Source organism: Chelonia mydas, chromosome 3 (genome assembly GCF_015237465.2).
Source record: "Chelonia mydas isolate rCheMyd1 chromosome 3, rCheMyd1.pri.v2, whole genome shotgun sequence".
Lineage (NCBI taxonomy): Eukaryota > Metazoa > Chordata > Testudines > Cheloniidae > Chelonia > Chelonia mydas.
This window is the reverse complement of record NC_057851.1, coordinates 199,830,636-199,857,997: the sequence shown is the minus strand read 5'-3', so window position 1 is coordinate 199,857,997 and position 27,362 is coordinate 199,830,636. Positions and strand designations below refer to the sequence as shown.

Genomic DNA, 27,362 nt, shown 5'->3' with positions numbered 1-27,362 from the left:
CCCAGATCAGTTTATAAAGGTTTAGGACCCAATTTGCAAATGCCCTGTTACATTCTCTGGCAGTGTAAAGGGGTCTTCAACTGGTGGAAATGCAATTTACGCTTATTTTAAGGTGCAAATTACACTTTTACATTGGCAAATTCATGTAACAGGGCCTTGGTGTAAATGCAAGGAGGAGTCCTTGTGGCACCTTAGAGACTAACAAATGTATTTGGGCATAAGCTTTCATGGGTTAGAACCCATTTCATCAGATGCATGGCGCACCAGAACCTTGGGATCCCGGGAATTTGTTGTTGACCTCTGGAGAGCACGTAACATTTCAGAGACATCTGCACCGTACAAGCCAACAATGCAAAATGTGAAATCAGAGCATGTCTGCTTAAACATTGAATTCTGATGGCTTGAATGCAGGGACAGCAATGGGGACTTCTTCCATAGTTGGGAAATGCCCCAAAATTAGAATATTCGGGGCAGAAATCTTAGCCTCAGTAAAAGATACTCTGCATGCCTTTGGGTCTTCCAGTCTGGGGTGTGTGTGTGCACAATAAAAATCTTATAAGTGTCAACTTCCTGCTGATTTGAATGGAAAAAAATGAACCTAGTAAAATACAATGGATTGGGAGAGGTTACGGGCATGTCTACACTACAGCAGCACCTTTGTGGCTGTGCCGTTGTAGCACGACCATGTAGACGTGTCCTACAAAAGCAGAAGGCTTTTCCATTTCTGTAGTTAATGGACCTCCCTGAGAGGTGGCTGCGTGGTCAAGGGAAGACTCAGCCGCATCTACACCCGGGGGGGAAGGAGGGGGGTGAAATTTTTCACAGCCCTAAGTGATGTAGTTAGGCTGATCTAACTTTTGGGTGCAGGCCAGAACCAGGATAAATTGAGGCTCTGAGATGGCAAAGCCTTACATATGTGTTTAACTTTATGCACCGTGAGGAGTCCCTCTGAGATCAATAGCAAGTCCTACGGTGCGTTTAGCACACATGTAGGTGTATGCTGGGAGATCTCACTGGTGCTAGAAAATTCTCTTTGAGGACTTGCCCGGACTGCTGTTGAATTCAGTGGGAAATATTGGGCCACTGGCACCAGTTAGAACAAGACTGCACAATAATTCCTCAGTGTATTGTTGCCATTTTTTTCATACAGGGGGCAAAACCCACACTCCCACCAGAACCATACCAAAAAAGATCTAACTTGTATGTACTGATTTAACTTAACTACAAACACTAAGCTAAATATATATGATCTTTTGATTTTGGATTGATCACCCTCAATTATTTATATGCAACATCCTCTTAATTAATTTTACTTAATTCTCCCTATATTTTTCCTTCTAAACAATTATTTTTTTTTCTGTTGTATTGTACGCTGTTAAACGGGGGAGGGGGAAGGAAACACTTAAGTGCATTCCTTATGAAATGTTCTAATGTTGTGTATTAGAGGAACAAAAAAAAGGTTGATCCATCCAGAAAACAGACACTTATTTGCCCCAAATTTATCACTTATGTGAAGAGCCCATGACTCACATCTCACTAGGCCTCAGGGCCCCATCTGTAAAATGGGGATAATATTCCTTCCTGTCTTCCATCTTTTGCTGCTGTGGGCCCCACATGCCCCTTCCTCCTCCAAGCCTGTCCCAGGCATGCCCCCTACACCAAAGCTTGCACGAGTGTCCTCAGAAGGTGGCTTTGCACCTGTCTTCCTCAAAACCCATGCTGGAGGAATCCATCCTAGCCAGAACAGGTGGCTTTTAGGGACCCTTGATGCTGTTCCAGCCCCTTTAAAGGGAGTGACTTAGACTTAAAGGGCTAGAATTAACCATTCTGATCATTTACTGTGCACCTCCTGCACAACCCAAGACTCTAGAATTTTACCCAGTGATTTCATCAAGTCAAATAACTTGTGGCTGACAAAGTGTTCAGAAGATAAGAGAAATCTAACAAGAACAGGCACGTTTAAAATGTACAATTGCGTTGTTTTCATGTGCCAATTAACCTATTTATGATTATTCATTATAATTAGCTGTCTTGTAGGGACATGGCTGCTGTTTAATATAAAGGATTCTTTAAAAGTTTAGTCTTAATGCGATGGAAAATGCTAATACTTGAAGTGCCCTTCATCTGACGATCTCAAAGCACTTGGCAAGCATCTGATTGCACTCAAGGGATCATGCAGCAAACCATTGTTTAACAGCTAAGAAGGTGGCTGTTCTGCACCCTAAAATTAAGGATAACACATGCAGGCACTTCTCTTCGGGCCTAATCCAAAACCCAGTGAAATCAATGGGAGTCTGTCTGTCTACTGCAGTGGGTTTGGCTCAGGCCCCCAGTCAGGTTCAACATGGAACTCCGACAGGGGGCGCTCTACCACTATTTTTCAGTCTCTGAAAGGGCGCTTGCAAGAGGGTCTGTTTCCATCAAGCAAGATACAGGAGAAGCACCAGTCTATCCATTTTTGTTTAAATAGTGTTAATCACATCCCGGTTCTCCACACTTATTCCCCAAAGGTCTCATCTGGCCTCACTCACCAGGGGACACAGTAGCTTGGCTTTTGTATTGTTATCTTTTAATTGAAAAATAACTATAGACTTTTAAAAAGCCAGAAGAAAAGCATCTAATTTTGCAGAACAAAAATTTACATTAATATTTTTATTATCAGAATATCCATTTTCTCGCTTGAATCAGAGGGGTGGCTGATTTTTTTTTCTGACGCCTTTTAAAATTTAATTTACTGTGTGGCTTGTTTAGCAAAGTCTATCCCCCTGTTTATATGAATCGTTTGATGAGTACCTGCGATTAAATGAAAACCCCCTCGGGCATGCTTTATTAGCATGTTATATTATTACTAACCTTCATTGTTAGAGCTAGAAGTGTTTGTCTTATGGGGGGGGGGGAAGGACCATACTTCCCCATTCATTTTGAAGGTGATAGATAGATAGATAGATAGATAGATAGATAGATAGATAGATAGATAGAGGGAGTGTATGAGGATAGATAGATAGATAAAGTTGTACATGAAAAAAATGGATGCACTGGCTTAGTCCCCTGTTTCGTATGGCAGAATTTTGTCAGCCAAGACTCGAGTCACTTTCTCTCTTGACAATGATAACTGCGGCATTCTGGTGGAGGAGAGCTGTCTGCGGGGTATTAGCAACGAAATAGTCAAGATGCATTCCACTTCACAGAGCCGCTGTTTTCTATGGCATGAGAAAGACCCGTTAAATCCCTGACGAACCAACACTGTTAAATAAACTTGACTTCGTTTAATATCTCAAGCAGCTAAGGTTCCCTCTAGAAGACACGCATGTTGCAGCATTTGCTCGGATACTGACGCAGGAAGAGCAGGCAGGTCGCTGTGTGGCTTTTGGAAATAATGGGTGCTTATTTCTATCTATCTATCATTAGATTTGAAATGAACACACAATCAGCAGCTGTAGCGGGAGAGCCGGGCAGAATTGGTACAGAGCAGATTACAGAGCATCCCCTTTCCTTTCCACTCTGTTGTGTGCTGGCCAGGAGTGTAGACAGCTCCGAGGTCGAAGTCTTGGGATTTTCTGTCTAGTTTCCTGATGTCTTGGGGGGGGTGGGTTTTTTTTTTTTTTTTTTTTGAAATTCTGACCTTGCTGCTAGTGTCACAGTTTGAGCTGCACGCGGGTGGGGGGGGGGGGTTTACAGGCTGCTCGGGGGCTGTGGTAGAAAATCCCAGGTCCTTACCAGCGATTCCCTGGTTTATTTCGGCCGGCTACTCTCACCTTCCCCCTTGTTTGTTTTAGTTACGAAATGTTGTAGGCGTCCCGGCTGTGGCTGGGTAACCTTGGGACTGGCTGTTCTCTCACAGACAAATGGGTGATCCCGAGTCCTTTAGCGCCTCGATAAAAAAAAACACAACCCAGGAAGCCCGGGGCTCGGCTTGGACACCGAGGTGAATGCGGCGTAACAGCCCAGCGCCTCCCGCGACTTCGCTCCGGCTCCCACTCGCAACCAGGGCGCTCCGCGGGGACCGGCGCCGGGCGGGGTAAAGGTGTGTACCCAGCTCCTTCTAGCCAGGGCAGGGCTTTGCAGATGTGCTGCCGAGCCGCCCCGGCCAGCACCGAGAGCCCCGGAGAAATGAATCCGGACTCGATAAACCCGCCCGGAGCCCGGCGGGCGGCACACCAGTGCCCCCCAGCCCGGGGGCGCCCAAGCAGGGGGAGGCCCCGCTCCCTCCCCAGCTGCAGTCACAAGCGCAGGGACCCCCGTCCTGCAGTGCCTGCCCCCCCCAGCCTGGCTGCCAGGCCCGCCAGATGACAAGACACCGGCCAATAAAGACGGGTCCAGCTGCCACCCTCGCTCCTTCTCTGGCTCGCTCTGCCTGGGTCAGGATTTGTCCCCCTCCGCCTGCCGCGCAGCTCGGGGCAGGTGTGTGCGAGAGGGGGGCCCAGGCTCCCGCCTAGGTGGGAGCTGATTATTCAAATAGGCTGCCCGGGGTCTGGGGATTGGAGGCTGGCGGGGGCGCCCGGCGCGGTCTCACTCAGCCCCCAGCGTCACGGGGGCACTTGTCCTCCGCCTCCCCCCTTTTCCCACCGCGCCTCTGGGCTGCAAAAAAAAAAAAGACAAAAAAGAAAAACAACAAACCCACCCAAGCAGCAGCAGGAGCAAGGCGGGCGGGGGCGGGGGCGGGGGCGTGGGGGGGGGAAAAGAAAAAACCAGCCACCCCAGCCCTGCAGCAGCCACTTCGCCCCCTCCCCCTCCGCCCGGCTCAGGCAGAGAGGGAGTGAGACGCAGAGGGGAGGGAGGGCTGGGGGGTGGCTTTTTTTTTTTTTTTTTTTGGGGTTGTTCTCTCTCCTGTCGTCGCTTGTTGTGGCTGTTAAATTTTAAACGGCCATGCACTCTGCTTCCAGTATGCTGGGAGCCGTGAAAATGGAAGGCCACGAGCACTCGGACTGGAGCAGCTACTACGCGGAACCCGAGGTAGGGACCACTTCTTCCTCCAGCGTGCGTGGGTGTGAGCGAGTGAGTGTGCGAGTCCCGGTCCCCCCCGCCCTGCCCAGCCCACACCCCCTTCCCGTCCCCCGGCCGCCGCCCGGGCTCCCCTCCTCGGGCGAAAAGAGGGCGCGGGGTGGGGACGCCGCCGTGTTAGCCTTGAGATAATATTAACTCGGTGATCAAATATTGACTCGCGGCGCCTCCAAATCCTCTGCCCCGGGCTGCGCCGCGCCAGCCTGACAAAGTTGTGTTTGGCACGGGGCTGCCTGCTGGGGGGGGGGGAAGAAAACGGGGGGGGCGGGCACGGCAGAAGGGGGGAAACGTTTAGGGCTGGAAATGTGGGTTTGGAGGCGGGGGGGGGAGCGGGGAGAGCGACTCGCGGGGCGGCGGGGAGTCCCTTCTGCGCCGTCTCGGGTGGGCCCCCCGCGCGTGTTCCCGTCCCACGCCGTTCGCCCTGCAGGACCCGCGCCCCCGCTCCAGACCGCAGGCTGGATTTTGCTGATCGATGGGTCCGGCGGCCAGCGGGGTTTGTACCACTGAACACACGCACACGCAGCCCGGGGCAGTCGCATCCCCCCCACCACGTCCCTCGCCCCAGGTCCCAACCGGGGGCGACCGCTGCCCCTTCCCGGCGCTCTTGGGTGGGAGCAGCCCCCTTCCCCTACCCGCTGAGTGTTGCTTTTTCGGACCCGGCTCAACCAGCGACCCGGCGGAGAGCAGCTCGCCCCGGCAGCCGCGTCCTACGCACCCCCGGGCGCTGCGGGGTGGCTTGCGGGGCGCCCCCGGGCGCTGCGGGGTGGCTTGCGGGGCGCCCCCGGGCGCTGCGGGGTGGCTTGCGGGGCGCCCCCGGGCGCCGCCGGGTGGCTTGCGGGGCGCCGCCGCGCCCGCAGCCCCGTTGCTAGAGCAGCCTAGGGGTGGCAGGCACTGCATGGCAGCCGACGTTAATCACCCCCCTCCCCTCCGCTCTCCCCCCTTCTCCTTGCAGAGCTATTCCTCCGTGAGCAGCATGAACGCGGGCCTGGGCATGAACAGCTACATGGGCATGTCGGCCATGAGCAGCGGCCCGGCCAACATGAGCGGGGCCGGCTCCATGAACATGTCCTACGCCAGCACCGGGATGAGCCCGTCCTTGGCCGGCATGTCCCCCGGCCCGGGGGCCATGGCCGGCATGGGCAGCGGCATGGGGGCCCACCTGAGCCCCAGCCTGAGCCCCATGGGCGCCCAGGCCGGCTCCATGAACGCCCTGGCCCCGTACCCCAACATGAACTCCATGAGCCCCATGTACGGCCAGGGCAACCTCAGCCGCTCGCGGGACCCCAAGACCTACCGGCGGAGCTACACCCACGCCAAGCCCCCCTACTCCTACATCTCGCTCATCACCATGGCCATCCAGCAGTCGCCCAACAAGATGCTGACGCTGAGCGAGATCTACCAGTGGATCATGGACCTGTTCCCCTTCTACCGGCAGAACCAGCAGCGCTGGCAGAACTCCATCCGCCACTCGCTCTCCTTCAACGACTGCTTCCTCAAGGTGCCCCGCTCCCCGGACAAGCCCGGCAAGGGCTCCTTCTGGACCCTGCACCCGGACTCGGGCAACATGTTCGAGAACGGCTGCTACCTGCGCCGCCAGAAGCGCTTCAAGTGCGAGAAGAGCAAGGAAGGGGGGGGAGGAGGAGGAGGTGGAGGAGGAGGAGGAGGGGGGAAGAAGCAGCCCCCCCAGCAGCCCCCCCAGCCGCCCCAACCCGGGGAAGGAGGCTCCTCCGACGGCTCGGCGGGTGGGCCCGAGTCCCCCCACCCCGGCGCCTCGCCCTGCCGCGAGCACAAGCGGGCCCTGGCCGAGCTCAAAGGGACCCCCCCGCAGCAGGCCCCTTCGCCGGCCCAGCACCTGCTCGCCCCCCACCACCTGGCCCACGAGGCCCACCTCAAGCCCGAGCACCACTACGCCTTCAACCACCCCTTCTCCATCAACAACCTGATGTCCTCCTCCGAGCAGCCGCCGCCCCCCCACCACCATCACCCCCACCACCACCCCCACCACCACAAAATGGACCTCAAGGCCTACGAACAGGTGATGCACTACTCCGGCTACGGCTCCCCCATGCCCGGCAGCCTGGCCATGGGCCCGGTCACGAACAAAAGTGGCTTAGAAGCCTCCCCGCTGGCCGGAGACACCTCTTATTACCAAGGTGTGTATTCCCGGCCCATCATGAACTCTTCCTAAAGCTCCCCTGCCAAGCCCAGCCGGCCCCGGGGGCTGGATGCTGGAGCACGCTGGTGATGTCCTTGGCTCAAGCTGTTGTGTTTATTTGTGTTCCAAGCCTCCCAACCCCATCCTCAAAGGACACATTTCCACCCGCCCAGCCCGATCCAAAGTCCAAGGGGCTGTGGGATCAGGCCCCGGGATTGCCCCGGCCTCTTTAAGCACCGATTTCAGTCGGGGATATTTGGTTTCTTTGGTCGGTTTGTTGGGGGAGGGGAGGGGGATTTGATTTCATGGGCAGCGAGGGTGGGGTAACCTTTCTGTTGCAGGGAGTTATAAATATATCTATTTTTTTTTCTGTGCGTGTGTGTGAAAGTGACGGAAAACTTATTCAGTGTGAAACAATGCTAGTTTTGAAACCGAGGACCAAAAGTCTTGTCACGTTGTAAAAAGAGAGAGGAAAAAAAAAATCACAAAAAAGGAGAGAAAAAAAAAAGAGAAAATTTCACAAAAAGCAAAAAAAAAAAAAAAGAAGACGACGACAGGGTAGATTGTTGTAATTGATACAAACGTTTGATGTTACCGGGAGAGTAAACTACTTGGATCTGATTAATTTATCGTTTCTGTATGCTTTATTTATGGCTTATAAATGTGAATTCTGGGCCCAAAGAGCCAGAGTTTCACACAAATATATTAAAGTGTTACTGGCGTTTTTTTCCCCCTGAATCTTTTTCTTCGGATTTTCCGATTTTTTTCCCACTGGAGGGAGGGGGGGGGAGGGGGGAAACGCTGACAGGGAAAATGGAGAACAAATTGGTTCCATGTATTCAATAATTTAAAAAGATATCTACGTAGTCCTGTATCTCTGTGTGTATTTATTCTCTCTGTACAGTTTACCTTCATGTAGAGTGGGAAAATACATATGGAACAGAATGTAAGATAACGTATGTTATATAAGATCGATAATAGATACACATAGGGAAAATATAAGCTGTATCTCTACACTTACATCCACGAAAGGAGTCTATCTATACTACACATCGAGTAAAAGATATATATAAATACTTACATATTATATAAAATACACACATAAGAGAAGTATACCACTTGTACCATAGCCCTATGTGCATCTTGGATATTTTTTCATGGTTAACTGAAAAATTTTACAGGCTACACGGATTTGTCCCGAGTTGCAGTCACTCCAGGTCTAACCAAAAGGAACATTTGATATTACCCGGGCTCGGATTTCGCTCTTCAAACAAGCCAGCAAGAAAACACAAAAGGCGTCGTTCCTAATAAACCCGCATTTGCCTTGGGCTCCTTCCAACCATTATAGATCACGTTAGTCTTATAAATCAGGAATTTACAGATGATTACTGAAAGCCACCCCTTTCCTCATTTCCCCTCGACACAACCCTCCCCCCAGCTAGTCACGGAGACGGTTCAAAGACCCGGAATTCCATCTGAAAGGCAGGAGCCGTGTAAAACACACCGGGTCGGTCTCTATGGCGCCAGGTGACACGCTGCAGACTGTCCTTGATGTCATGAACTTTGGAGTTTGCAGAAACCTTGAAAGGGATCAATTGAGCTAAGGGCGGCCGGGAGCTACCTTAACTCCTTGAGTTGCCCGAATAGCCGGGCGCACAACGGCTCTAAGCAGCTAGAGGGGCGGCTGGAGGAAGGTGGATGAGCCTAAATTCTGGGCAAGATGCGATTTAGGGGACTAGTACCTGACCCAAATACAATCAACTTCTTCGCCTTGACTGAGCGCCAGCAGCCCAAAGTTCGGAGTGACCCTGAACACTGTCCCCTTCCTGGAACAGGCCTGGCCGTGTGCACACAATGTTACAATCCCGCCCTCGGTTTACTCACTGGGGGCCACTTTGGGGAGAAAAGGGAGGGTCTGTGAGCCCTAGAATGGGACATTTTTTCACACCCATCAGTATAAACGCAGGGCTCGCACCCCCCTCCCCCGCCCCCCGAGAAATCACTGGGAATTTTACCCTTGACTTCGATATCTGCAGGATTGGGCCCGAATTTGTTGGGACAAGATACTTTCCCTTTATCACACTAAAACTGAAGAAGACCCTGAATGTGCCGCTAACATACATTCCACATATGGATCCATTAAGGTGAAAAAAAAAAGGGGGATGGGGGAGGTGTAATCTGTACTAAACTTGGTAAAGCTGTTTTCAGCATATTACAGACATTTGAATAGGTTTTCATTCTTCCTGCTAATTGTGCATAGAGAGAACTGTCAGGAATAATGAAAATGTTAATATGGATGGATCATAATGAAAACAGTTTGATAGCTACATAGCCCCACGCTGCAATTCACAGTAGCCGTGTATGTGTGCACTGTATCATTTCCCACCTTTAATCCCTGTACGAACCAATGGAGATAGTGAACCAATTTAATATGTGAAAATATATTCACTATCATGATGCCTCACGTGTTTAAGTAGTGAAAATACTGTGGATTTCATGTCTGGCATATTTTGTGGGGGGAAATTGTCCCCAAACATCTGCTGTTTACCTGTCCAGCAGTCTATATGTTTCTTCACAGATTTCAGCTATTAGAGGGAAAATAACGTTCAAATAGGGTAGATCTGCATTTTTCATAACCAGAAATATCCATGCACACATGGAAGGTTTACCAAATCATATGACAGGTTTTCGAGGAAAGTAATCGACGTTGCATTGAAAAAACTCCACTGTCTAATTGTTGATTTGTTACATATCAATAGATAGATAGATCCGTGGATCTGATTACGATATAATTAGTGTTTGTGTGAGTACTGTTATGTCTGTGTCTAGACACGCATCACTACAGATCCGTATAAAGATCTGCCATTGTGTAGGGAATAAATCACATTGTGTAGGGAATAAATCATACATAATACACACACTGGTGGTCACTTGGGTTTCAGAGAGAGTAGAATCAAATGACCTACACGGTTGCTTTTACAAACCAAGAACGAGGTGCTATTTTTAAAACCAGCTTCTGGTGCTTTGAACCCCGCAAACATTTCGCCCTGAAAGCAACTCCGCTGCCTGATTAAAACACATCCCGGTGCTGAAACGGTTTTTCACGCACCACATTCCCCCCGTTTCCCAGCCACTTGTTGTTTTCCCACGCGTTTCAGGAGTAATAGATCTGCTGCCCAAAATAACATTCAAATCCTTCTTAAAATTCGGCATTGTTCAGGGAAAGAGAAGGAAGGCGGGGGTGGAAAAAAAAAACCTCCAAAAACAAAACAAAACTAGGATCCAGCCAGAAATCTGTCCGTCTCCACACTGCAAGGACACACACGTTGTGAACCAAAGCATAAAATGTGTTTCATTATCACATAAAAGGCTCCCGTAGGGAAGGAGAATAGAAGCAGGGAATGAGGCTGATTTGGGAACAATGCCGCGGGGCTGCGATGCTCTAACCTGTTATGTTCTGTATCACATGCCCATTGTTAAATGGTAGTTTTAAACTACTTAGCGTCTCTCACTCCGCTGATCCCAACCGATAAGATACAGTTCTGTCCGCATACACAAAAAGGATGTCATTTGGATGCCTGCTTTAGAAGCAGATCCTTTATGTGTTGCCTTGTTCGCTTCGCTCCCTTTCCCCATGGATCGTGCACACACCCAGGGTGGAAAAAAACACCAACAAACAACCTCTCCCCTCGGTATATTTAGTTCCTCGCCACACCAAGCTCTTGCTGCTCCTGCTGGTTTAAGTAACCGTGATCGGTGAATAAACAAAAGTCACTAAACAACCAAAAAAAAAAAAAAATCTAGATCCAAATTCCAGGAGGGTAAACTTTCAACACCACGTCATACTTCAGCAAATTTACACAGATATTAGAGTGCGTCCCTTTCCGGTTTTTTTCTCCTTTTGAGCCATTGTGCTTAACTGAATTTTATAAAGCTGATCGATATCTTGGTAAAATATTCATTTTTAAACTAGCGGGCAGTGAAATCTTTGCTTTGTGCTAAAGTCAACAGTCGCACAATTTGAGCTCCAATAAATGCAGCGATGTTGCGCGGGGCTGCCTAATGCTGGATTGTCATCGCCATGTGCAGCTCCAGGGGCGGCAGGTAGGTGATTTCCATCACTTTTTTTTTTAATTCCAATCTCCAGCTTCCCCATTTCTACCCCCCCCCAAATTAAAACCAAGCGAGATAAACAGGGGGGCGATCCTGGGGAATCGAACAGGGCTTTTGCCATCTCTAATTTCTTGGATTAAAGTGGAGGAGGTTGAAACAGGGAATGCCCCACGGGTAATGATCTTGGGAGGGTTGCTTTTTATTAAGTGTAGTTGATTAAAAAATTTAAATTTAAATGTTTAAATTAAATTAAAAGGAAAACCTCCCAACTGGGGGTGAGGGTGGGGGAGAGAGTAGGGGGTAGTGAAAACCCGAACCTACACAGGGGTCTTTCTGGAGCTCAATTTATGGACAGTTCATTACAAGAAACTGATTTCTCAGGGACTAACCCGCTGAAACTCCACGAGTCTCGCTCGCATTTCCTTTGCGAATTCTTTCCCGGAAAGCAGTAGCCAGGTCCTTCCGAGACAAGCCGGGTTGTATTGCATTCGCCGGAGTTTCCTAGCACATGTAACTGTTTTCATATCGATTCACTTCGCTTTTTCCTGCTGATTGATCTAAAACAGGCTCTTTTGTTCTTGTCCGGACGCACCCACTGGTTTAATGCACATCCAAGGTATTTGAATCCTCCCTCCCCCGACCCACACACTAGGATGTGTTACCCTAAACACACGTGTACTGAATGAAAGCTTCACAGAGAAAACCATAGCATCCAATTCCACGGGAATGCCTGAAGCCTGCCCGTTTATGAAAACTTCAGGCAAAGCACAGCCGAGAAATGCCTGTACAGAACTGACCCTTGCGCTCAGCTCACTTTCAATGAGCGGTGGTGAATTTAAAGGAATTCGTGGTAGGCAGGCGTGCATACATCACTTTACTAGAGTTTACCATATATGAAAAGGCAAAGGAGATTCTAAAAATGTTTAACTTATTCTCATTCTCAGGACATGCAAATTCATATCCACTGAATTAACCTGACAGAGGATAGCGGAAAGATCGATTTTAACCGGCATGAGGGGTGGTGACTCCTCCAAAAAAACCCAACACAAAACACCAGAACTGACCACATTAAAAATCGCATTCGCAAGTGTCACTCTTTAAAGCGGTGTCTGAGCTGTCCCTAGCAGCCCGAGTGCTCAGAGCTTGCAGAAAAGGGCTTCCAGTTCGCTAGTATATGTCTTTTCTCTCCCGAGCGTAAATAGGAAGGATTATTATTAAAAATCGGGGCGCAGAGAAAAGCAGGATTCGGGGATCTCTTTATCCCCTTGCGAGCGGGTTCCAGGCGGTGCGCGTTTGCAAGCGGTGTCTGCGGGCGCGATCTGACTTTGGCAAACGGATTTCATTTCATGCCGAAGCAAGATGGGTGGGAAATTGAACGCGGCTTACACGGGGTATTCGGTCACTTTGCACAACAGATCGCCTCTACAAAGGGGCCAGTGCGATCTCGTTCTGAAAATGGCCCAGGGGCGGTGGTGGGAGCCCGGGATTTTTCTCTAACCCACCTCCCACGTGAGATGGCAAAATTAACAAATTCCACGCGAAAAGGGAGGCGAACGGGCCAGTCGCTTCTGATTCCCCCTCGCTCTGACTGATGTGACAGGTTATATTGCCCCAACAAGATGAGATCTGGGCAGGACGCACAGAGAGGCTAATGGTTTTTAAATAATTAATAACCTCCCCGTTCCACGCGTAATGCTGCCCCTCGGATTCCTCAATTACTTGTCATTAAATGAGTGTCTATCCACGTACTTCACTTGGGATCCTTTGATGGGAGCGGAGGGGGGAAGGGAATGTGTGTGTGTGTGTGTGTGTGTGTGTGTGTGTATGGGGGGGGGGGCGGAAATTAACCTCAAGTCAAGCCCACTCCAGGACTGAATTAAATAGGGAATGGCCTTTGTGATACCGGTTCACAGCTAGGCGGTCCCTTAATGCAACGGTACTTTGGAAAGAAAGCTAGCGTTTTAAAGAGATCTAATCTGCCAAATGGCCAATTTACGCGCCTGATCTTTATCGTGTCGATGCTCTCCCCCACTTCGGCCCGTTTTTTTTTTTTTTTTTTTTGGTTTAATACGACACAAATAAATACATCCTCGCTTCGCGCCGCGTAGGAGAAGGGACGCGGAGAACGGCGGGGTGGCAGCGCTCAGAGCCTGGGGCCTTTCGAGGCGCCCATCAGCTGCTCCCGAAGGAGGCCAAGCAGCCTGTGAGCTAGTGGGGTCCTGCGGGGGGGTCAATGTGAGAGCCCCGTTACCTCGAGAAAGCAGCCGGCCCAGCCTCCTTGTCGGGTGAGAAAGAACGGACTAATTGGGCCCCTCCCCGCAATTAAGACAGGTTTCCCCCAGCACAGCCCAGAGCTACCTTTCCAAAGTGGGGCGCACGCGGATGCACCGAATTCAGAGGACTTGACAAGACACCTCCGGTGCAGCCCCCCCCTTTCATTTCTTCTAGCAAAAAGAATGGACTCCCCCCCCCCCGCAAAACAAAACAAAACAAAAACAAAACTGGATTGCCAATGTGCAAGGTTACTCTGATCAATCAAAGGGGAGAAGGCACTTTTCACCCGCCCCTCTCCCTGCCCGACACCCCCCCCCCCCTTCTCACAAGAAGAAGAGAAGAATAAGAGGAGCAGGGTTTCAAATGTCACGGCGCAGGCCCCGGATGCCTCTAGCTGGAGGACATCACAGGCCGAGGCGTCTGCAGAGCCATGGCAACCCCAGGCTAGTGCAACCTTTTCCTTTAACTTTTTGTAACTCGGTTTAATGACACGGCTTGCCAGGCCCTGCCTGGTTTGCATATTCCAGCGAACAAAATCAGAGGCCTTCCGCAGCCCCCACCTCCCCCAAACTGTGTTCCCGCCGGAGGAAAGGACACCAGAGAGATGTGACTCTGTTTGACCCGCTAGCTAACGTTAATTTCCACCCAGCCTTCCAATCCTGGGACTGGTTCTACCGCAGGGTCATGGTGGGGTTTTTTTTTGGGGGGGGGGGGGGGGGAGAGGGGGAAGAAAAGTACAGGGTCCATCCGATCAAACTTAATTGCTTTCGTGGAGTCTAAAGTCCGTTCAGCTAATCGAGCCCAAAGGGCCTAGGTTGCATTAAAACTTGTCTGAAGATGCAAAGTCAATTCCTCCAATCGTTACAGTTAGATTAAAGGCAAAAATCGAGGGCTGTAACGCTGGTAAACCAGCTGGCTGCGGTGCAGCTTGGTTGCCTAGTAATCAAAGTATTCAAATGCCCCTGCTATGAAAAGGCAGTTTAAAGTTTAATAATGACTTTCTCCAGCGACCACAGCTAGCTCTCTGCGGCCGAAACCATCCCAGGGGATACAATTCGCTCAAATCACGGCTCCGTGTATTTAAACGTGTCTATTGATGAAAAGCCAGTTTGAGTTTAATCAGGAGTTTCACTATCCCACAGTTGAAATCGAAGGCCCCAAATATCTGAAGCTCTCCGTGTATTTAACTTGTCTATTTAACAAATGAAAAGCCAGTTTAATAGTGAGTTTCACTATTCACAGTTAAGATCTGAGGCCAAAAATCATCTAATTGTGTACAGAGCTTTTTTTTTCTTATTTCCCGTAAAAAAAAAAAAAAAGGCCACTTCTTTAATTGTTTGAGCCTGGTAATGACATGCAGAGATGGTCTCAAAAGACACCAGACATCAAAGCACAAAGAAGATGACATATCCAGCAGTTTGATAAGAAAGTCACACTTCCAACTTTTAAAGAGAACTGCCTGGCTCTCAGCTCTGTACCTATTGTGGCAAACTTTCCCAAAGTGTATCGCCCTCTAAACAGCCCGGGAAACGACCCCGCCAGGCCTTTTATAATTCTATGCAAAAAATGCATTTATTGATAATCTGAAAAAACCTTGGGGGTGAGATGAGGCTAATTATTGCCGGGCTAACAAGGAGCGGAACACCCAAGTAGAAGTTGAGCCGGTCTCCTGGGAGACTGATGGGGACCGATTTTACAAGCTGTAATTCTGCTTTAGACTATTGCAGGCTAAAGTCAGTTCACATTCGCCTCTTTCTTCTAGAAATATTCCTAATCCGATATTGCGGTGGGGAGAAGCTCGCTTCTCTTCCATGGGATATTGATCCATAAAACCCAGGTATGGGAGAGAGTGGAAACAAAACCCTCAAAGTTTACTACCTAGGCAGTGTATAACCTTCAGATAAGTAAATATTAAACAGCATGCCATTGGATGATTTATAGGCTGCTGCCCTGTTATTTACTTGACAGATTCCTCTCCAATAGAGCTAAAAATGGTTTCTGGAAAAGGAGTACTCAATTTCTATTTGGGCATATTTTCAAGAGCGGCTTTGCATTTTGCTTTCCTTGGTGCGTGATAATACTCATGAACTAGTCAAGGCAACCGAAATAGTTTGTTGTAGACAACTTTCGGAAAACGATTCATCCGGAGAAAAATGGTACCCGATTGCATTCGAATCGTACGTGTGAACTTTCGATTCCAAGTCATTTTGCAATGTGGGAGGATGTGAGTTGAAATAAGCACAGAAAACATTGCTAGGTTTGATTTTGTTCTGGAGATAAGGAGAAGAGACCCTTTTAAAGGAGAAATTTCGTTAGAATGCCGGTAAAAGCGTAAGACAGCTCAGGAAATAAACTTCCAATGAATATGGGGAAGGAAGAATATTTAAGAAGTTATCATCTTAAATGCTGAGTTTCGGTCTTTCGTTCGCTACAGATGATTTATCCATCAAAATATTAATGAATCTTACTGCACTGGAAAAACCTTTGTTTTCAATCATAATTTTAAAATACAGGGATTTAAACCTAACATCCTTGATAATACTCTGAGTTAAAACCGTTTCTAAATTCATATAACACAGGAGAGTTTTTTCAACCACAGTTTTGCTGAGTTCAGCATTAATCTCCAGTGATCCCTCAAAGACAACACAGGCATAGGACTAGAAAATCTTAAATGTAAAATCGTCACACGATTTTACATGCTGCCACCGATTCTAACGGCGAAATCTTCCTTGGTCTCAATGCAGGCTTCTGCCGAAGTAGAAAAGAGATGGTCCGAAGCTTGCTGCTTCTGATGGCAATTACATTAAAACAACCTGAAAACCCCTGTTGCTTTGGGAACTAGCATGACATGAAACCCGAAGGGTGAACACAGCGGGTATTCGGTTGTGTTTAAAATGAATGACTTATCCGTTGGTCGCTTCAGCTTTTGAGCAAGCAAGAATAGGATACTGGACTAAATTCGTTTTCATGTTTTGTTCTGTTCACACCGCATTTCATAGTGTCCTTCCTCACCTTATCTGCAGTCCCGTTTCTGTGTGTTAAAGGCCTCCTAGATCTCCCTGCAAGGATGAGCAACCCTTACACCGAATTCTATTCTCGGCTCAGCCACCGACTTCCCCTGTGACCCCCAGGTTGCCTCAGTTTCCCCCTTCTATAAAATGGAGCTAACGAGTTGGCTCTTCTTCTTTCGAGTGCTTTGAGATCTAGGGCTGAAAAGCACCTGTCTCAAAGATCAGTGAACTCGGCAGGACTCTCCCAATTTTCTTCAGTGGCCTCTGGATCAGGCCCTAAAGAATTCAGAGGAAGGTTCTGGAGGTTAGAAAGGCCTGTCCGCACTCATGACATTATTTGTAAGTACCTCCAGTGCTGTATATTTACACACGATTCCCCTCCCTTCCCCGATCAGGAACAAAAATCTGGGGGCTCCTTTTGATCCCTGTGCTCCCTGGTTCCTGAATCGGTAGGCTGGGAATGGTGCGGTGCTGTCGCGAGGTAAAGATCCGCTTTATAACAGTGACTCGAACTTGGGGACCCGCTATACGCAAAGCGGGGGCGCTCCCGCTGGCTATGCTGCGGCTGAGCGCTCCCGGGTCCCAGACCTAACGCCGCGCTTGGCAACACACCGGCTGCTTCGGGCTGGAAGTTCTGGGGGGTGGGAGAGGCGGACCCGGGATGTGATCGGAAAGGGCTGCTGGGCAACGCTGCGGGTCTTTAGCCCTTTCTTGCTACCGTCCATCTACCCCGGCGCTATTTTGCGTAGCCAAGGGAAGCCTCGGCCATCGAAACTAGCCTTAAAAAACCCGCTCCCTCGCCCATAAACCGCGCTTATTTTCCAGCGCTTTACTGATTGATTTGCAGGGTTGCTTTTTATTAATTATTATGATTATTTTGGGTGGAATTGAAAATACTGTAGATGAAAAAAATCACGCAGCCGAATGGCTCCAGCTGGGGAACATCTGGCGGGGCATGGAGAGCGCATTGGCGGTGTAAGGGGGGAGTGTGTGTGTGTGTGTGTGTGTGTGGGGAGCTTTTTGCCTTAGATCTGAAAATCTGGCGCTGCGGAGCCATTCCTTTTTGGTGGATCCTTGCGCGCAGGGAATGATGGAAGCAGGAACCTGTAGGCTGCTTTACTAAGCGATGGGAGCGGTGTCTCCCTCTGAACGCTGCCTGGCCTTCACCTGGAAGACTCGCTGAATAAGGGCTGCGCCATTAACCGCCTTGCGAACCAGGAGAGGCTTTGCGCGTGGATCTGGCTGTCAGACCTAGGGGCTCCCCAGCTTCCAAGATCAAACGCAAACCCGCGGGTGGCCGCGGCTCTTCAGCCTCCTCCTGCAGCCTCAGAAACTCCCCGGGACCTCAAAGCGCCCAGGAGCGCTCTGTATGCAGCGAGGGCAAGCCAACCGGGGTCTTCCCACGGCCAGATGCTGGTGTTCCCGCAAGAGGAAGACACTAGACCAACACATGGCCTCGGTGTCATTCAAGATGTCAGCCAGGGCCGCAGTGAAGAGGGGAACCCATTGAAACCATTGATCGCTTTAGACCAGGAAAGGTTTCAGAGTAGCAGCCCTGTTAGTCTGTATTCGCAAAAAGAAAAGCAGGACTTTTGGCACCTTAGAGACTAACCAATTTATTTGAGCACAAGCTTTTGTGAGCTACAGCTCACTTCATCGGATGCATAAAGTGGAAAATACAGTGAGGAGATTTATATACACACAGACCATGAAAAATCAGGAAAGTGTCGCTTAACAGGGGGCTTCCCTTCGAAAGGTTTCTGGAGGTTTGGCAATAAATACATTCCTGTCATTGAGTTTAGTATTTCCCCCATCAGATCCCCCAGAAGGGCCAGCGGTACTTTTCTGGCCAGGAAACCCAAAGTAACAGCTGCACCTTGCTCAGAATGTGCCCCCGAAACACCAGCCTGTCTCCACTACCCTCAACGTGACCGAAAGCTTTTGAAGTTGAAACTCTTAAGTCAGGAGGGGAATCGCTAGGTATAGATTTTGTGCTGGCCCTTCAGAAGTCCTAGCCACTCCAAAGGAAGGAGCTAGAGGGGAAACAGCTTCACGCCCTGTAATGCTCATCAGTCCTGCAAATAAGCACCAGGGTACAACGACTTCTTCGCCCAGCTCTTCTCCTCTGGCTCAGGACAACTGCGCTGCTGTCAATTAGCCCCTGCACCACTCTTTGTCCTTTTCTACGCAGGGGCAGGCAAATTAAAGCGCCTCTCCACAGCCGCAGATCATGCCCCAGATCCTTCCCTATCTCCTGCGCCATCAAGCCCTTGGAAGGAGTTTATCTCAGGTGCCTACCCTGCAGTTATCAGCATGCCAGACTCATTTAGAGAGCCCAGCTCGGTAACCGGAGACAAGGGTCCATTGATTGTCTGAAGCGGTGTTTAGATTCTGCCCTTCCTTTGTCAACAACTAAAAGTAACCTGCCCTTGTCTCCCTCTCCATCCCATTGAATGGCGGCCTCTCTCACTTTCAGCCTGTTCTGGGTTTCTGGGCATGCACCTGTGTCTCGTTTGCTTGCTGAAATACATTGAAAAGGGCCCAAGAACAAAGTAGCAGGTCTGATGAGGGAGAGGGGAGGGGGACCGGCACCGACGGATTTTTGGAAAGACACGTGAACAGCGGAGGCAATCGAGGTTGCTGTGGCTTTTGCTTTTACGACCCCCTCAAGTGTCCCTCCAGCTGGTTTGCAGAGCGATGCTAAATTCAGGAGGTCTAGCTGTTTTCCCCAGGATGTCCTTCTCTACCCCACTAATCAACTGCCCCCCAAACGCGGAGAACCAGCTGCTGGCCAGGCGTAAATACGCGCAGCTCTTCCGCTTGACATTTTGCCCAAGGATGATTGTTCATAGACGGTGATTCCTCACTGACGACCTCTCGTCTAAGTCCCCAGCACCTGCCTAACTGAAAAGATCACATTAGCATGAAAGTTGCAGGCAACATTTTCTGCTTTACGCACTTTGGGGAGACACATGCATTTATCTATGCCCGGGCACGCGGGGAAAACCCCGGAAGGAATATTGAAGCCGTGAGGGGGACATAAGGGTGCCCCCAGTTTTTGCAAGAGATAGACAATCCTGAAATCAGACAGGAGCTTTGTCTTAAAGAAAAGCTCCCCCGCCCCCATCGCCGGTGGAATGAGTGCCAAAAATCGAAACAATCGCCCCAGCAAGAGGAAAACTTTCCCCCAGGGCAGAAACCGACACTTTTACCAGTGGAAATCAGGAGAGGAGCTCTATCCAAGTGAGGACATGGGAGCTACCGTCCAGTTTTAAATAGAAGGGAATTAAGCTGAGAGAGATTTCCTATCCATTAATCAAATGCATGCCGTGCTTGCATATCAGAAAGTGGTTCCTCATCCCACTCTTCTCTTGTGAAGAATACATACCGATGGCCAGAATTATTTTCCTTATGATCGATAATTGCAGCAATAATCAATGATGAGTGATTAATAAAGCCAGCAGGGATTGAGTAGTTTTTATATCTCAGCCACTGCCGCCCAAAAAGCAGGGAACTGTGACAGAATATAGGTAAAGTGTTCGTTATGATTCACTTCTTATGTTCTTTTGGATAAACTTTCTTTTTACGGGAATGACGCTTCAAAGACAGTTGCAATGTACTTTCCCTTTCCAACAAATTCTCTTTGCAATGGGTGGGTTTGCTGGGGAGTTTTATTGGGAAATACGGGGCCGATCCTGCTTCCAAGAAACGTCTATGGCCGAACTTCGAGGGGAACGCAGGATCACATTATTCGCCACGCTTGTCATCCCTTCTGGAGTTAAAACTGAGCCATGAAATGTCCTAGCTCCTGGCTTTGGTTTCTGACTACTTTCATTTACCCCCCCTAAAGACCCCGATAGCGTAGCTCCCAGGTTCGCCGAGCCTTGGGATAGAAAACAATTCAAAATAGGGTTTCACTCCGCAGCATTCCGGACCTGACACAGACCAGCCGTGCAGAGAGCGCCAGCCAGCCAGCAGTAGGAACGGACAGCGGTCGGCAGAGTTTAGTTCACAAAGGGCCGGGCACAGGTGTCAATTAGGACTCCATCCAGACCTAATGTTGGTCTTTACTCCCACTGATCAACGAGAAAAACGGGAGTTAGCCCAACAGGTTATTGTTTAATCTGATAGACCGTCCTGCGGATCGACTCTCCTGCCAGGACATCAGGGCGCATGAAGGATTGTCCGCGCCCCGTCGTTGTTTAGGGCTTTTTGGACAGGTGCTTTCGAGGCGGGCCTGTGTGTACTTCTAGTCAGCTACAGCGCCGGGCTTCCACTGGCTTCACATAACAAAACAACAACAAAAACCCCCAAACCAACCAACCAAAGCCAGGACTGCGGCAACCTGCAAACCGGGACTATTAGACAGAGATCAAAACACTGAAGCAGACCCCATCTCTGCCTCTCTCTGGCTATGCGCACAGGCGGAAAGAAACTAATCTGTGCGCATAGATATCCCAATGCACGTGCCTGTTTTGTACAGCTCGGACACTCACACGCTCCTGTATCAAGCCCGTTTCTGTGAAGCTGTCCGAACTTTAAATGTGTCTGGACAGACAGGCGGGTCGGAGTGGAAGGAATGGATCCAGCCCAGAATCCTGCGCTGGGACCCGCGAGCCCCATTGTTCCAGCAGATCCTGTTGCAGGATACGGGACCTTACTAACGTACGGACTGATCCTGCCCCACTGAAGTCCATGGGCGCTTTACCATTGACTTCAACGGGGTGAGGCTCGAGTCCCTGAATTCATTGCCGGGGTCCGTAGCCCAGGGCTGGATGCAATCTGGGGGCAGTAAGATCGCGTTTGATCTTTGCTCAGTTATACTTGGGGTGTGTGTGTGTGTGTGTGTGTGTGTGTGTGTGTTTGTGCGCGTTCAGCGCAACTCCAACCCCAGGGATCGGCAAAGGAACGGTCAAAAAAAAAAAGTGATCAAAATCTCATTAGGAAGCCCCATAAAAAGCCCGCATAAGCGTCCCTCAGTGCACAAGCGGAGGACCATGCAATTCAGATATGCTCCGTCTTGCAAAACTATTTCAGGCGGAGGCTGCTGATAGCACCCGGGTAATGCCTTTTGCTGGAAACGTGATTTTAAATAAGCATATCTCCGCTTGCTCATTACAGCCGGGCTGAGGGCGGCATGACGTGGCACTGTATTTACCGGTGTAGCCAAGCATGAAATTGAATGTTCAAAAAGTTTTTTAGAAAATGCAAATCGCATTAACACAGAAGCAGGCGTGTGTCTGATTTACAAGCACCAGCTGACCTGGGAGAATTTGCTCCGAGAGAGAAATGGAAAGGAGATCGGGGACCCAACCCGATCTCTGTTTAAATCGCTCTTTATTTTTCCACGCGAGCTATTCTTTCCCCCCATAGCATCTCATCCTCATGCCAGCAAGCACTTTGGAGAACGTGGGATCCTGCCAAAGTTAGCCACAAAAGCCCAGACCGGCTCAGCAATTCTCATGGCTGGCCAGGAACACTTCACCCCCCAGGATCACATGGGGGGGGGGAGCCTTCCCCATGTGGAGTTAATTAAACCCCACCCATCTAGTCTGGTTCGGGAAAGCTGCCCTGACAGGATAGTGCAGTAAACCCACCCGCTGCCTCGGAAACAGCTGTCAGATTTAGTCTGTTAACTGCACACAAAGTGTTAACAACGATGTTGTCTTTTGCCGCACACAAAAGTTTGGTCAGGTAGATCCTCCACAGATCCCGCACACCCAATTCGCCGGGGGGATCCCCCCGTTTAGTCCTCTGACTGCAATTGCAGCTGCTGGTGAAGGAGGGCAACAATTGGTTTTCCCCGTTGCCCTTCATTGGACAATGACCCACAGGACAGGAATTACCAGAGCAATGGGGTTTTCTGGACAAAAAACTTTGCTAGCCAAATTCGGATGGCAAAGTAAAATCGTAGGGAAGACAGAAGGGAACCAGTGGGCGCATCCTAAAACAATAATCTGGCAAGGATTAGGAAATGCCCGGTTTGGAAATAGTATCTAGCAAAGTCCAATACAGCCTGGATTGGTTTCATTAATACAGAATGACTGATTGCCTTTCCCTAAAGGATCTAGCCAGATCCCACAATGTCTCCAGAACTTCTTTGCCACAGACTAACCAGGTCTTTCTGTCTTTACCACCACGGCCCTACATTAGCGCCTGATTTCGGGGTTTTATTCCACGCATTTTATTTCAGGCTAACCTCCTGCTGAAGATAAGGAAGGATTGATTTTCCTCTCAGTCACACCGATTACCGGTGTGAATTCCTCCGATTCCGGCAACAGGATGTACTCTGAAGATCCTGGGAGTGGTCCCAGGATCGGCCCCTGGGTGAAGGATCGGGCACCTCCCATTGGGATTAAAAACCGTTACAGGCCATTCTGCCGAAGTCCAGGCAGAGAAGACCAGGGAGATTCTTTGCTCAAATGCGACTCCGTTTTGGAACGAAGACTCGTGTAAAAGCATAGCCGGCACTTCGAGTACAGTGAAGTGAATGTAACCGAAGCACTGGAAGTGATTAAAGCGCATGTATGGTTTATTGTTTCAATAAGAGGACACTGGTTTAATTCGGATGACATGTGAATGCATATCCTCCCCTTCCCTCCCAGCCTCTTCGGGAAATCGGCAATAGGAAAATACGATCGTTTTTCAGAATTGGAGAAAACGGGTCCTTTCCAACTCCCTCCCCCATCCTCTATTCCATTCCAGCTCTTCCACCCCCCCCCCCCCGCAACTTTTGTCACATGGTAAAAGTTTTAAATATTTGCTGAGCCCCTCTCCTCTGTGTCCCCCTCCAGAAATACCCTGCTCCTACCGAGTTTGGGACAGTCTGGCTTCCACTCCAAAGCTTGGTGTTAATTGTCACCTGCACAAAAAGAAAAAAAGGCCCTTCTGTCTTCTCAGAACAGACCTTCAGCTGCCAAAAGGCTTCGTCAATAAAACAAGCGAAAAACAAACAAATGACCCCCCCCCAAAAAAACCAACAACCCCCCAACCAAACCAAAGCAACCAACCAAACCCAACCCCCCCCAAAACAAACAAACAAACAACCCCCCAAACCCAAACTAAAAACAACCAACCCCCCCCCCCCCGCCCCGTGGGAGTCTCCCTGTATCTGTGGCGGTGACATTCATAGAGTCCACCTAACATCTTTTTGCTCCTAGGAATCCTTGGGACGTTCACCGCAAAGGGGAGAGGAGAAAGCTCAGGGGCTGGGATTTGGAAGCTGTGTCCCCCCCCCCGCCCCCATGATGGCTGCTGGGCTCCCTTTTCTTCTCTGTGCAAGTAAGTCGGCCTCACAGCAGAGGGACGAGCTGGAGTTGTAAAGGGACCAGCAGGGAAACGACCAGGGAATATTTTTCACTCAATTCCCACGTTCTCTCTCACGTCTCTCCTTATTCCCTGGAGAGCCACCATTGCCCCAAGTCGGTTAACGGGGGACAATGAGTGAGAGCCTCCTTTAATTTAATTTTCCTGTCAGCCTAAAGAGAGCTACACTGTGAACCTTACACTTACTCACACAGAGCGGGGCTGCTTGGTGTTGCCATTTGCACCAGAAAGACCCCCAAAAGGGACACTGGTCTGGGAACTCCAGGCTTGCATCCGTCAAGAACCTAATGATGTTTTCCATTTGAAAAAGGGGCACTAATTGCCATTGATCCAAACCAATAGTAGATCCAGCACCAAACTGCAATAGCCGACATGGGGCTAAACAACAACCCAAACCTGCAAAATATTAGAGGGGAAAGGAAGAGAGAGATGACAAAGGAGGAGACTGCAGAGGAGCCCAATCATAACTATTCAACACAAGTGTGTCCAGACAGCGTGTGACACAACCTAGGTTATAACGCTTCCCTCAGTGCAGGTGATGGATCATTACCTCCAGGGGGGTTCATTTGAAAGGAATGAGGAAGATGCCTTGGAAATGCAGCATTGTTGAATTATGCCATCGAGGCCCCGACCCTGACACACCCACGTCAAGAGCTAAACTCCCATTGACTTCAAATGGTAGAAAGGATCGGGTCCCCTAGCTCCCAGCAGAATAGCTTACTGATAAGTTTTTTTCTGCCCTAGTGAATTTTATCACTGTTTGTCCTACTCAGTGGGGGAAAAGGTATCATTTTATAGAAATACTACTTCCATGTTTGCTGTTTGAATCAACTTTAGTGTTTCCAGGAAGCCTTGTATTGACATATCTTCACCATAGCCATTCCCAGCCCTTAAATTAGTTGAAAACAGAGGCTTATCAGTCTAAAAAGTAATAAGTGGTCAGCAGCAAAGATATGAATGTGTTTATTGCCCCATCATCCAGTAGCTCAGCCGAGGAAAAGGAAAGAAACAGCTTGTGTTTGTAAAAATGCATTCATCGTTTAAAGGAAGGGCTACCCTAGGAGAAGCGAAAGTCTTATTAATCTCCTTTGTGTGACTTCAAAATGAACAGTAGGAACTTGAATTAAGCAACTGTTTTTAGTGCACATATGTTTCCTTTTAATATCTCTGCTCTCTTCTGTACTGCAGACATTAATCTCCTAAATGCTTTTTTTATTACAGTCAGACTAATTTCAGCCCAGACTGTTCATTTAATTGACAACTGACGTGCCATAGGGTGCTTTATGTACTTAATGTGTCTCTTTGTGTTCTTGGGTTCACGTAGCAATATTTTGGGTGTCTCCCAGGGCAATGAAATGCATTTCTAAACTTTAAGGTTCTGTTCATAAATGTTTTTGAAATACATTTGACATGATCGCTACATGCAGCTACAATCTCTAATTGTATAATGCATTTGCACAGCATTTTAAACCAGGCATGTTTCTGCAAACTGCTAGAGAGGACAGCATTTGTAGATATTACAGAAATATGCATACATTGGTATAAAATATGATTTTTCTGTAATAAAGCATGCTGTTAAGAATCCAGAAAATTTACTAAATACAAAATGAAATCTCATACACATTTTTACTGCATGCAGGATGTACGTTCTTGTGGCCACTAAGATATCTTTACACCTCTATGGGAGTGTGAAATGACCTTACTGAAGTGTGCATACATTACGTTTACACCCCTCCCCTCAGCCCCTGCTTTAAGGCATATTTACATTGCCAGAGTGGTGGAAGGGAAACTTAGTGTAAATGAGAATTGGGCCCAATATATGTAACAGAGCAGTTCACTGTACTCTACAGAGATACTTCTTGAGAAGGACTTCCTTTCTAGAGATTTTTAAAAGTAAAGATTATCAGAACAAAAATGATTTCTCTCACTTCAGCTGGAAGGAAAAAAGAAAGCCGAGTAAATATGTGCTAATTGAGTAAATTAGAACAAAGGTGATGTTTTGGCTGTGATTCCAATTTCAGACTGAGGACATAAATATGAAACAAGGTTAGAGTAAACCTATTGCAATTTAGGATAATGATTAATTGATATTTATTAATCTTCATGTGTCTTATTTTAATAATCCCAGAAGTCGTCTATGGTAGGTATAAACATTGTAGAAAATATGTAACTAACTGATGTCATTGCTGCTGTATATATTTCTTATTAAATTCCTAGATACCATCTCAGTTTGCCTCTTGGTGTCTGTATTTGTTATGGCGACTCTTGCTTTAATACCTTGAAGTTATGTTTATAGGTCTTTGAATGATGCATAGACTAATTATATCTGTTTATAGCAGCAAGTTTAAAAGTGAACTAATGCATCGGTATAAATCGGTGTAGTCCCACCTGAAGTAAGTGTCTGACATGGGGTAAAAAGCATAACATCTTAGTCACCACTGAGTTACGCCACTTTTACACTGGGGGAAGTTCATTGATTTCAATGAAGGTCCACCAGGGTAAAACTGCAGTGATGCAGGTGTGAATGAGGCCCATTGATCCAGATGCTCTACTGACGTTTTGATTTGTTTTGTTTTTATTATTTATATCACAGCGGCGCCTACAGCCCCAGCTCAAATCAGGACCTGGTTGTGCTAGGTGTTGTACGTACACATAACAGACAGTCTCCACCCTGAAGAGATCACAGTCTAAATAGACAAGACACACAAAAGATTGGAAGGGAAACAGAGGTGAAGTTACTTGCTCCAGGTAACACAGCAGATTGAAGAGCAGAGCAGGAGGAGAATCCAAGTCTCCTTAATCCCAGTTTATTTACCTATCCACTGGGTCTCACTGCTTCTCTAGGATTTCAGTGAATCTATGCTGGTTTGCACCCACTGAGGATCCTTTAATGGAAAAAGAAATCTTCCCCTGACAAATATGAGGGGATTTCCACCTTCGGTCACCTACTGAGGAAAACTGTTTCCCCCCTATGGTCATATATGATAGATTAAACTCATACGGTATCTACAGCCATACATTTTCCACTGATGGGGGAAAATAAATGCCTCATTAAGAGGAATATTACGAGCCATTATGAGATTCCTGGAGAAAATGAGATATGCACGTGCATCTTCACATGGGCAGAGCAAGGGGTTTAGGCCCGGATCCAGCAAAGTATGGAAGCACTTGCCTAATTTTAGAAGGTGAATAGTCCTACTGATGCTTACAAAGTTAGGCATCTGCTTCAGTACCTTGATGAGATGGGACCAGATGCCCCAAGGTTGCATTCCTTGCCCATCTGAAACTCCCACTGACTTCCGCGGGAAGGTCGAGTTTGTGAGGAATGGAAGATCAGCCTCTGGAAGCCAAATCTCTGCCCTCCACACCATGCCCAACTAATCCTGCTGGGCAGGTGGGCAAACCGGTTTGACACCATAGGAGGCTGGACCCAATATAGCATCAGTGATCAGCACCATAAGAATTTAACATCTTGCTCCTGC

The 27,362-nt window shown here is 48.6% G+C and overlaps 1 protein-coding gene and 1 long non-coding RNA gene across 3 annotated transcripts; both read left to right on the top strand.

The window, feature by feature from the left end:
- The first annotated feature begins 3,905 nt into the window (after positions 1 to 3,905).
- FOXA2 (forkhead box A2) lies at positions 3,906 to 7,653 on the top strand. Of its 2 annotated transcripts, XM_043544137.1 has the most exons (3): positions 3,906 to 4,024; positions 4,884 to 4,953; positions 5,954 to 7,653. In XM_043544137.1, exons 2-3 carry the CDS (start codon positions 4,885 to 4,887, stop codon positions 7,187 to 7,189), a joined length of 1,305 nt encoding a protein of 434 aa, XP_043400072.1. In that variant the 5' UTR covers positions 3,906 to 4,024; position 4,884; the 3' UTR covers positions 7,190 to 7,653. The 2 variants fall into 2 exon arrangements, with proteins under 2 accessions (XP_043400072.1, XP_037749447.1); XM_037893519.2 differs by lacking the exon at positions 3,906 to 4,024 and having other exon boundaries at positions 4,731 to 4,953.
- Positions 7,654 to 10,070: 2,417 nt separating this feature from the next.
- Positions 10,071 to 26,108, top strand: LOC122465271. The gene is made up of 3 exons (XR_006289989.1): positions 10,071 to 11,260; positions 22,748 to 23,079; positions 23,715 to 26,108. It is a non-coding gene; the product is annotated as an uncharacterized LOC122465271 (long non-coding RNA).
- The last annotated feature ends 1,254 nt before the right edge of the window (positions 26,109 to 27,362 follow it).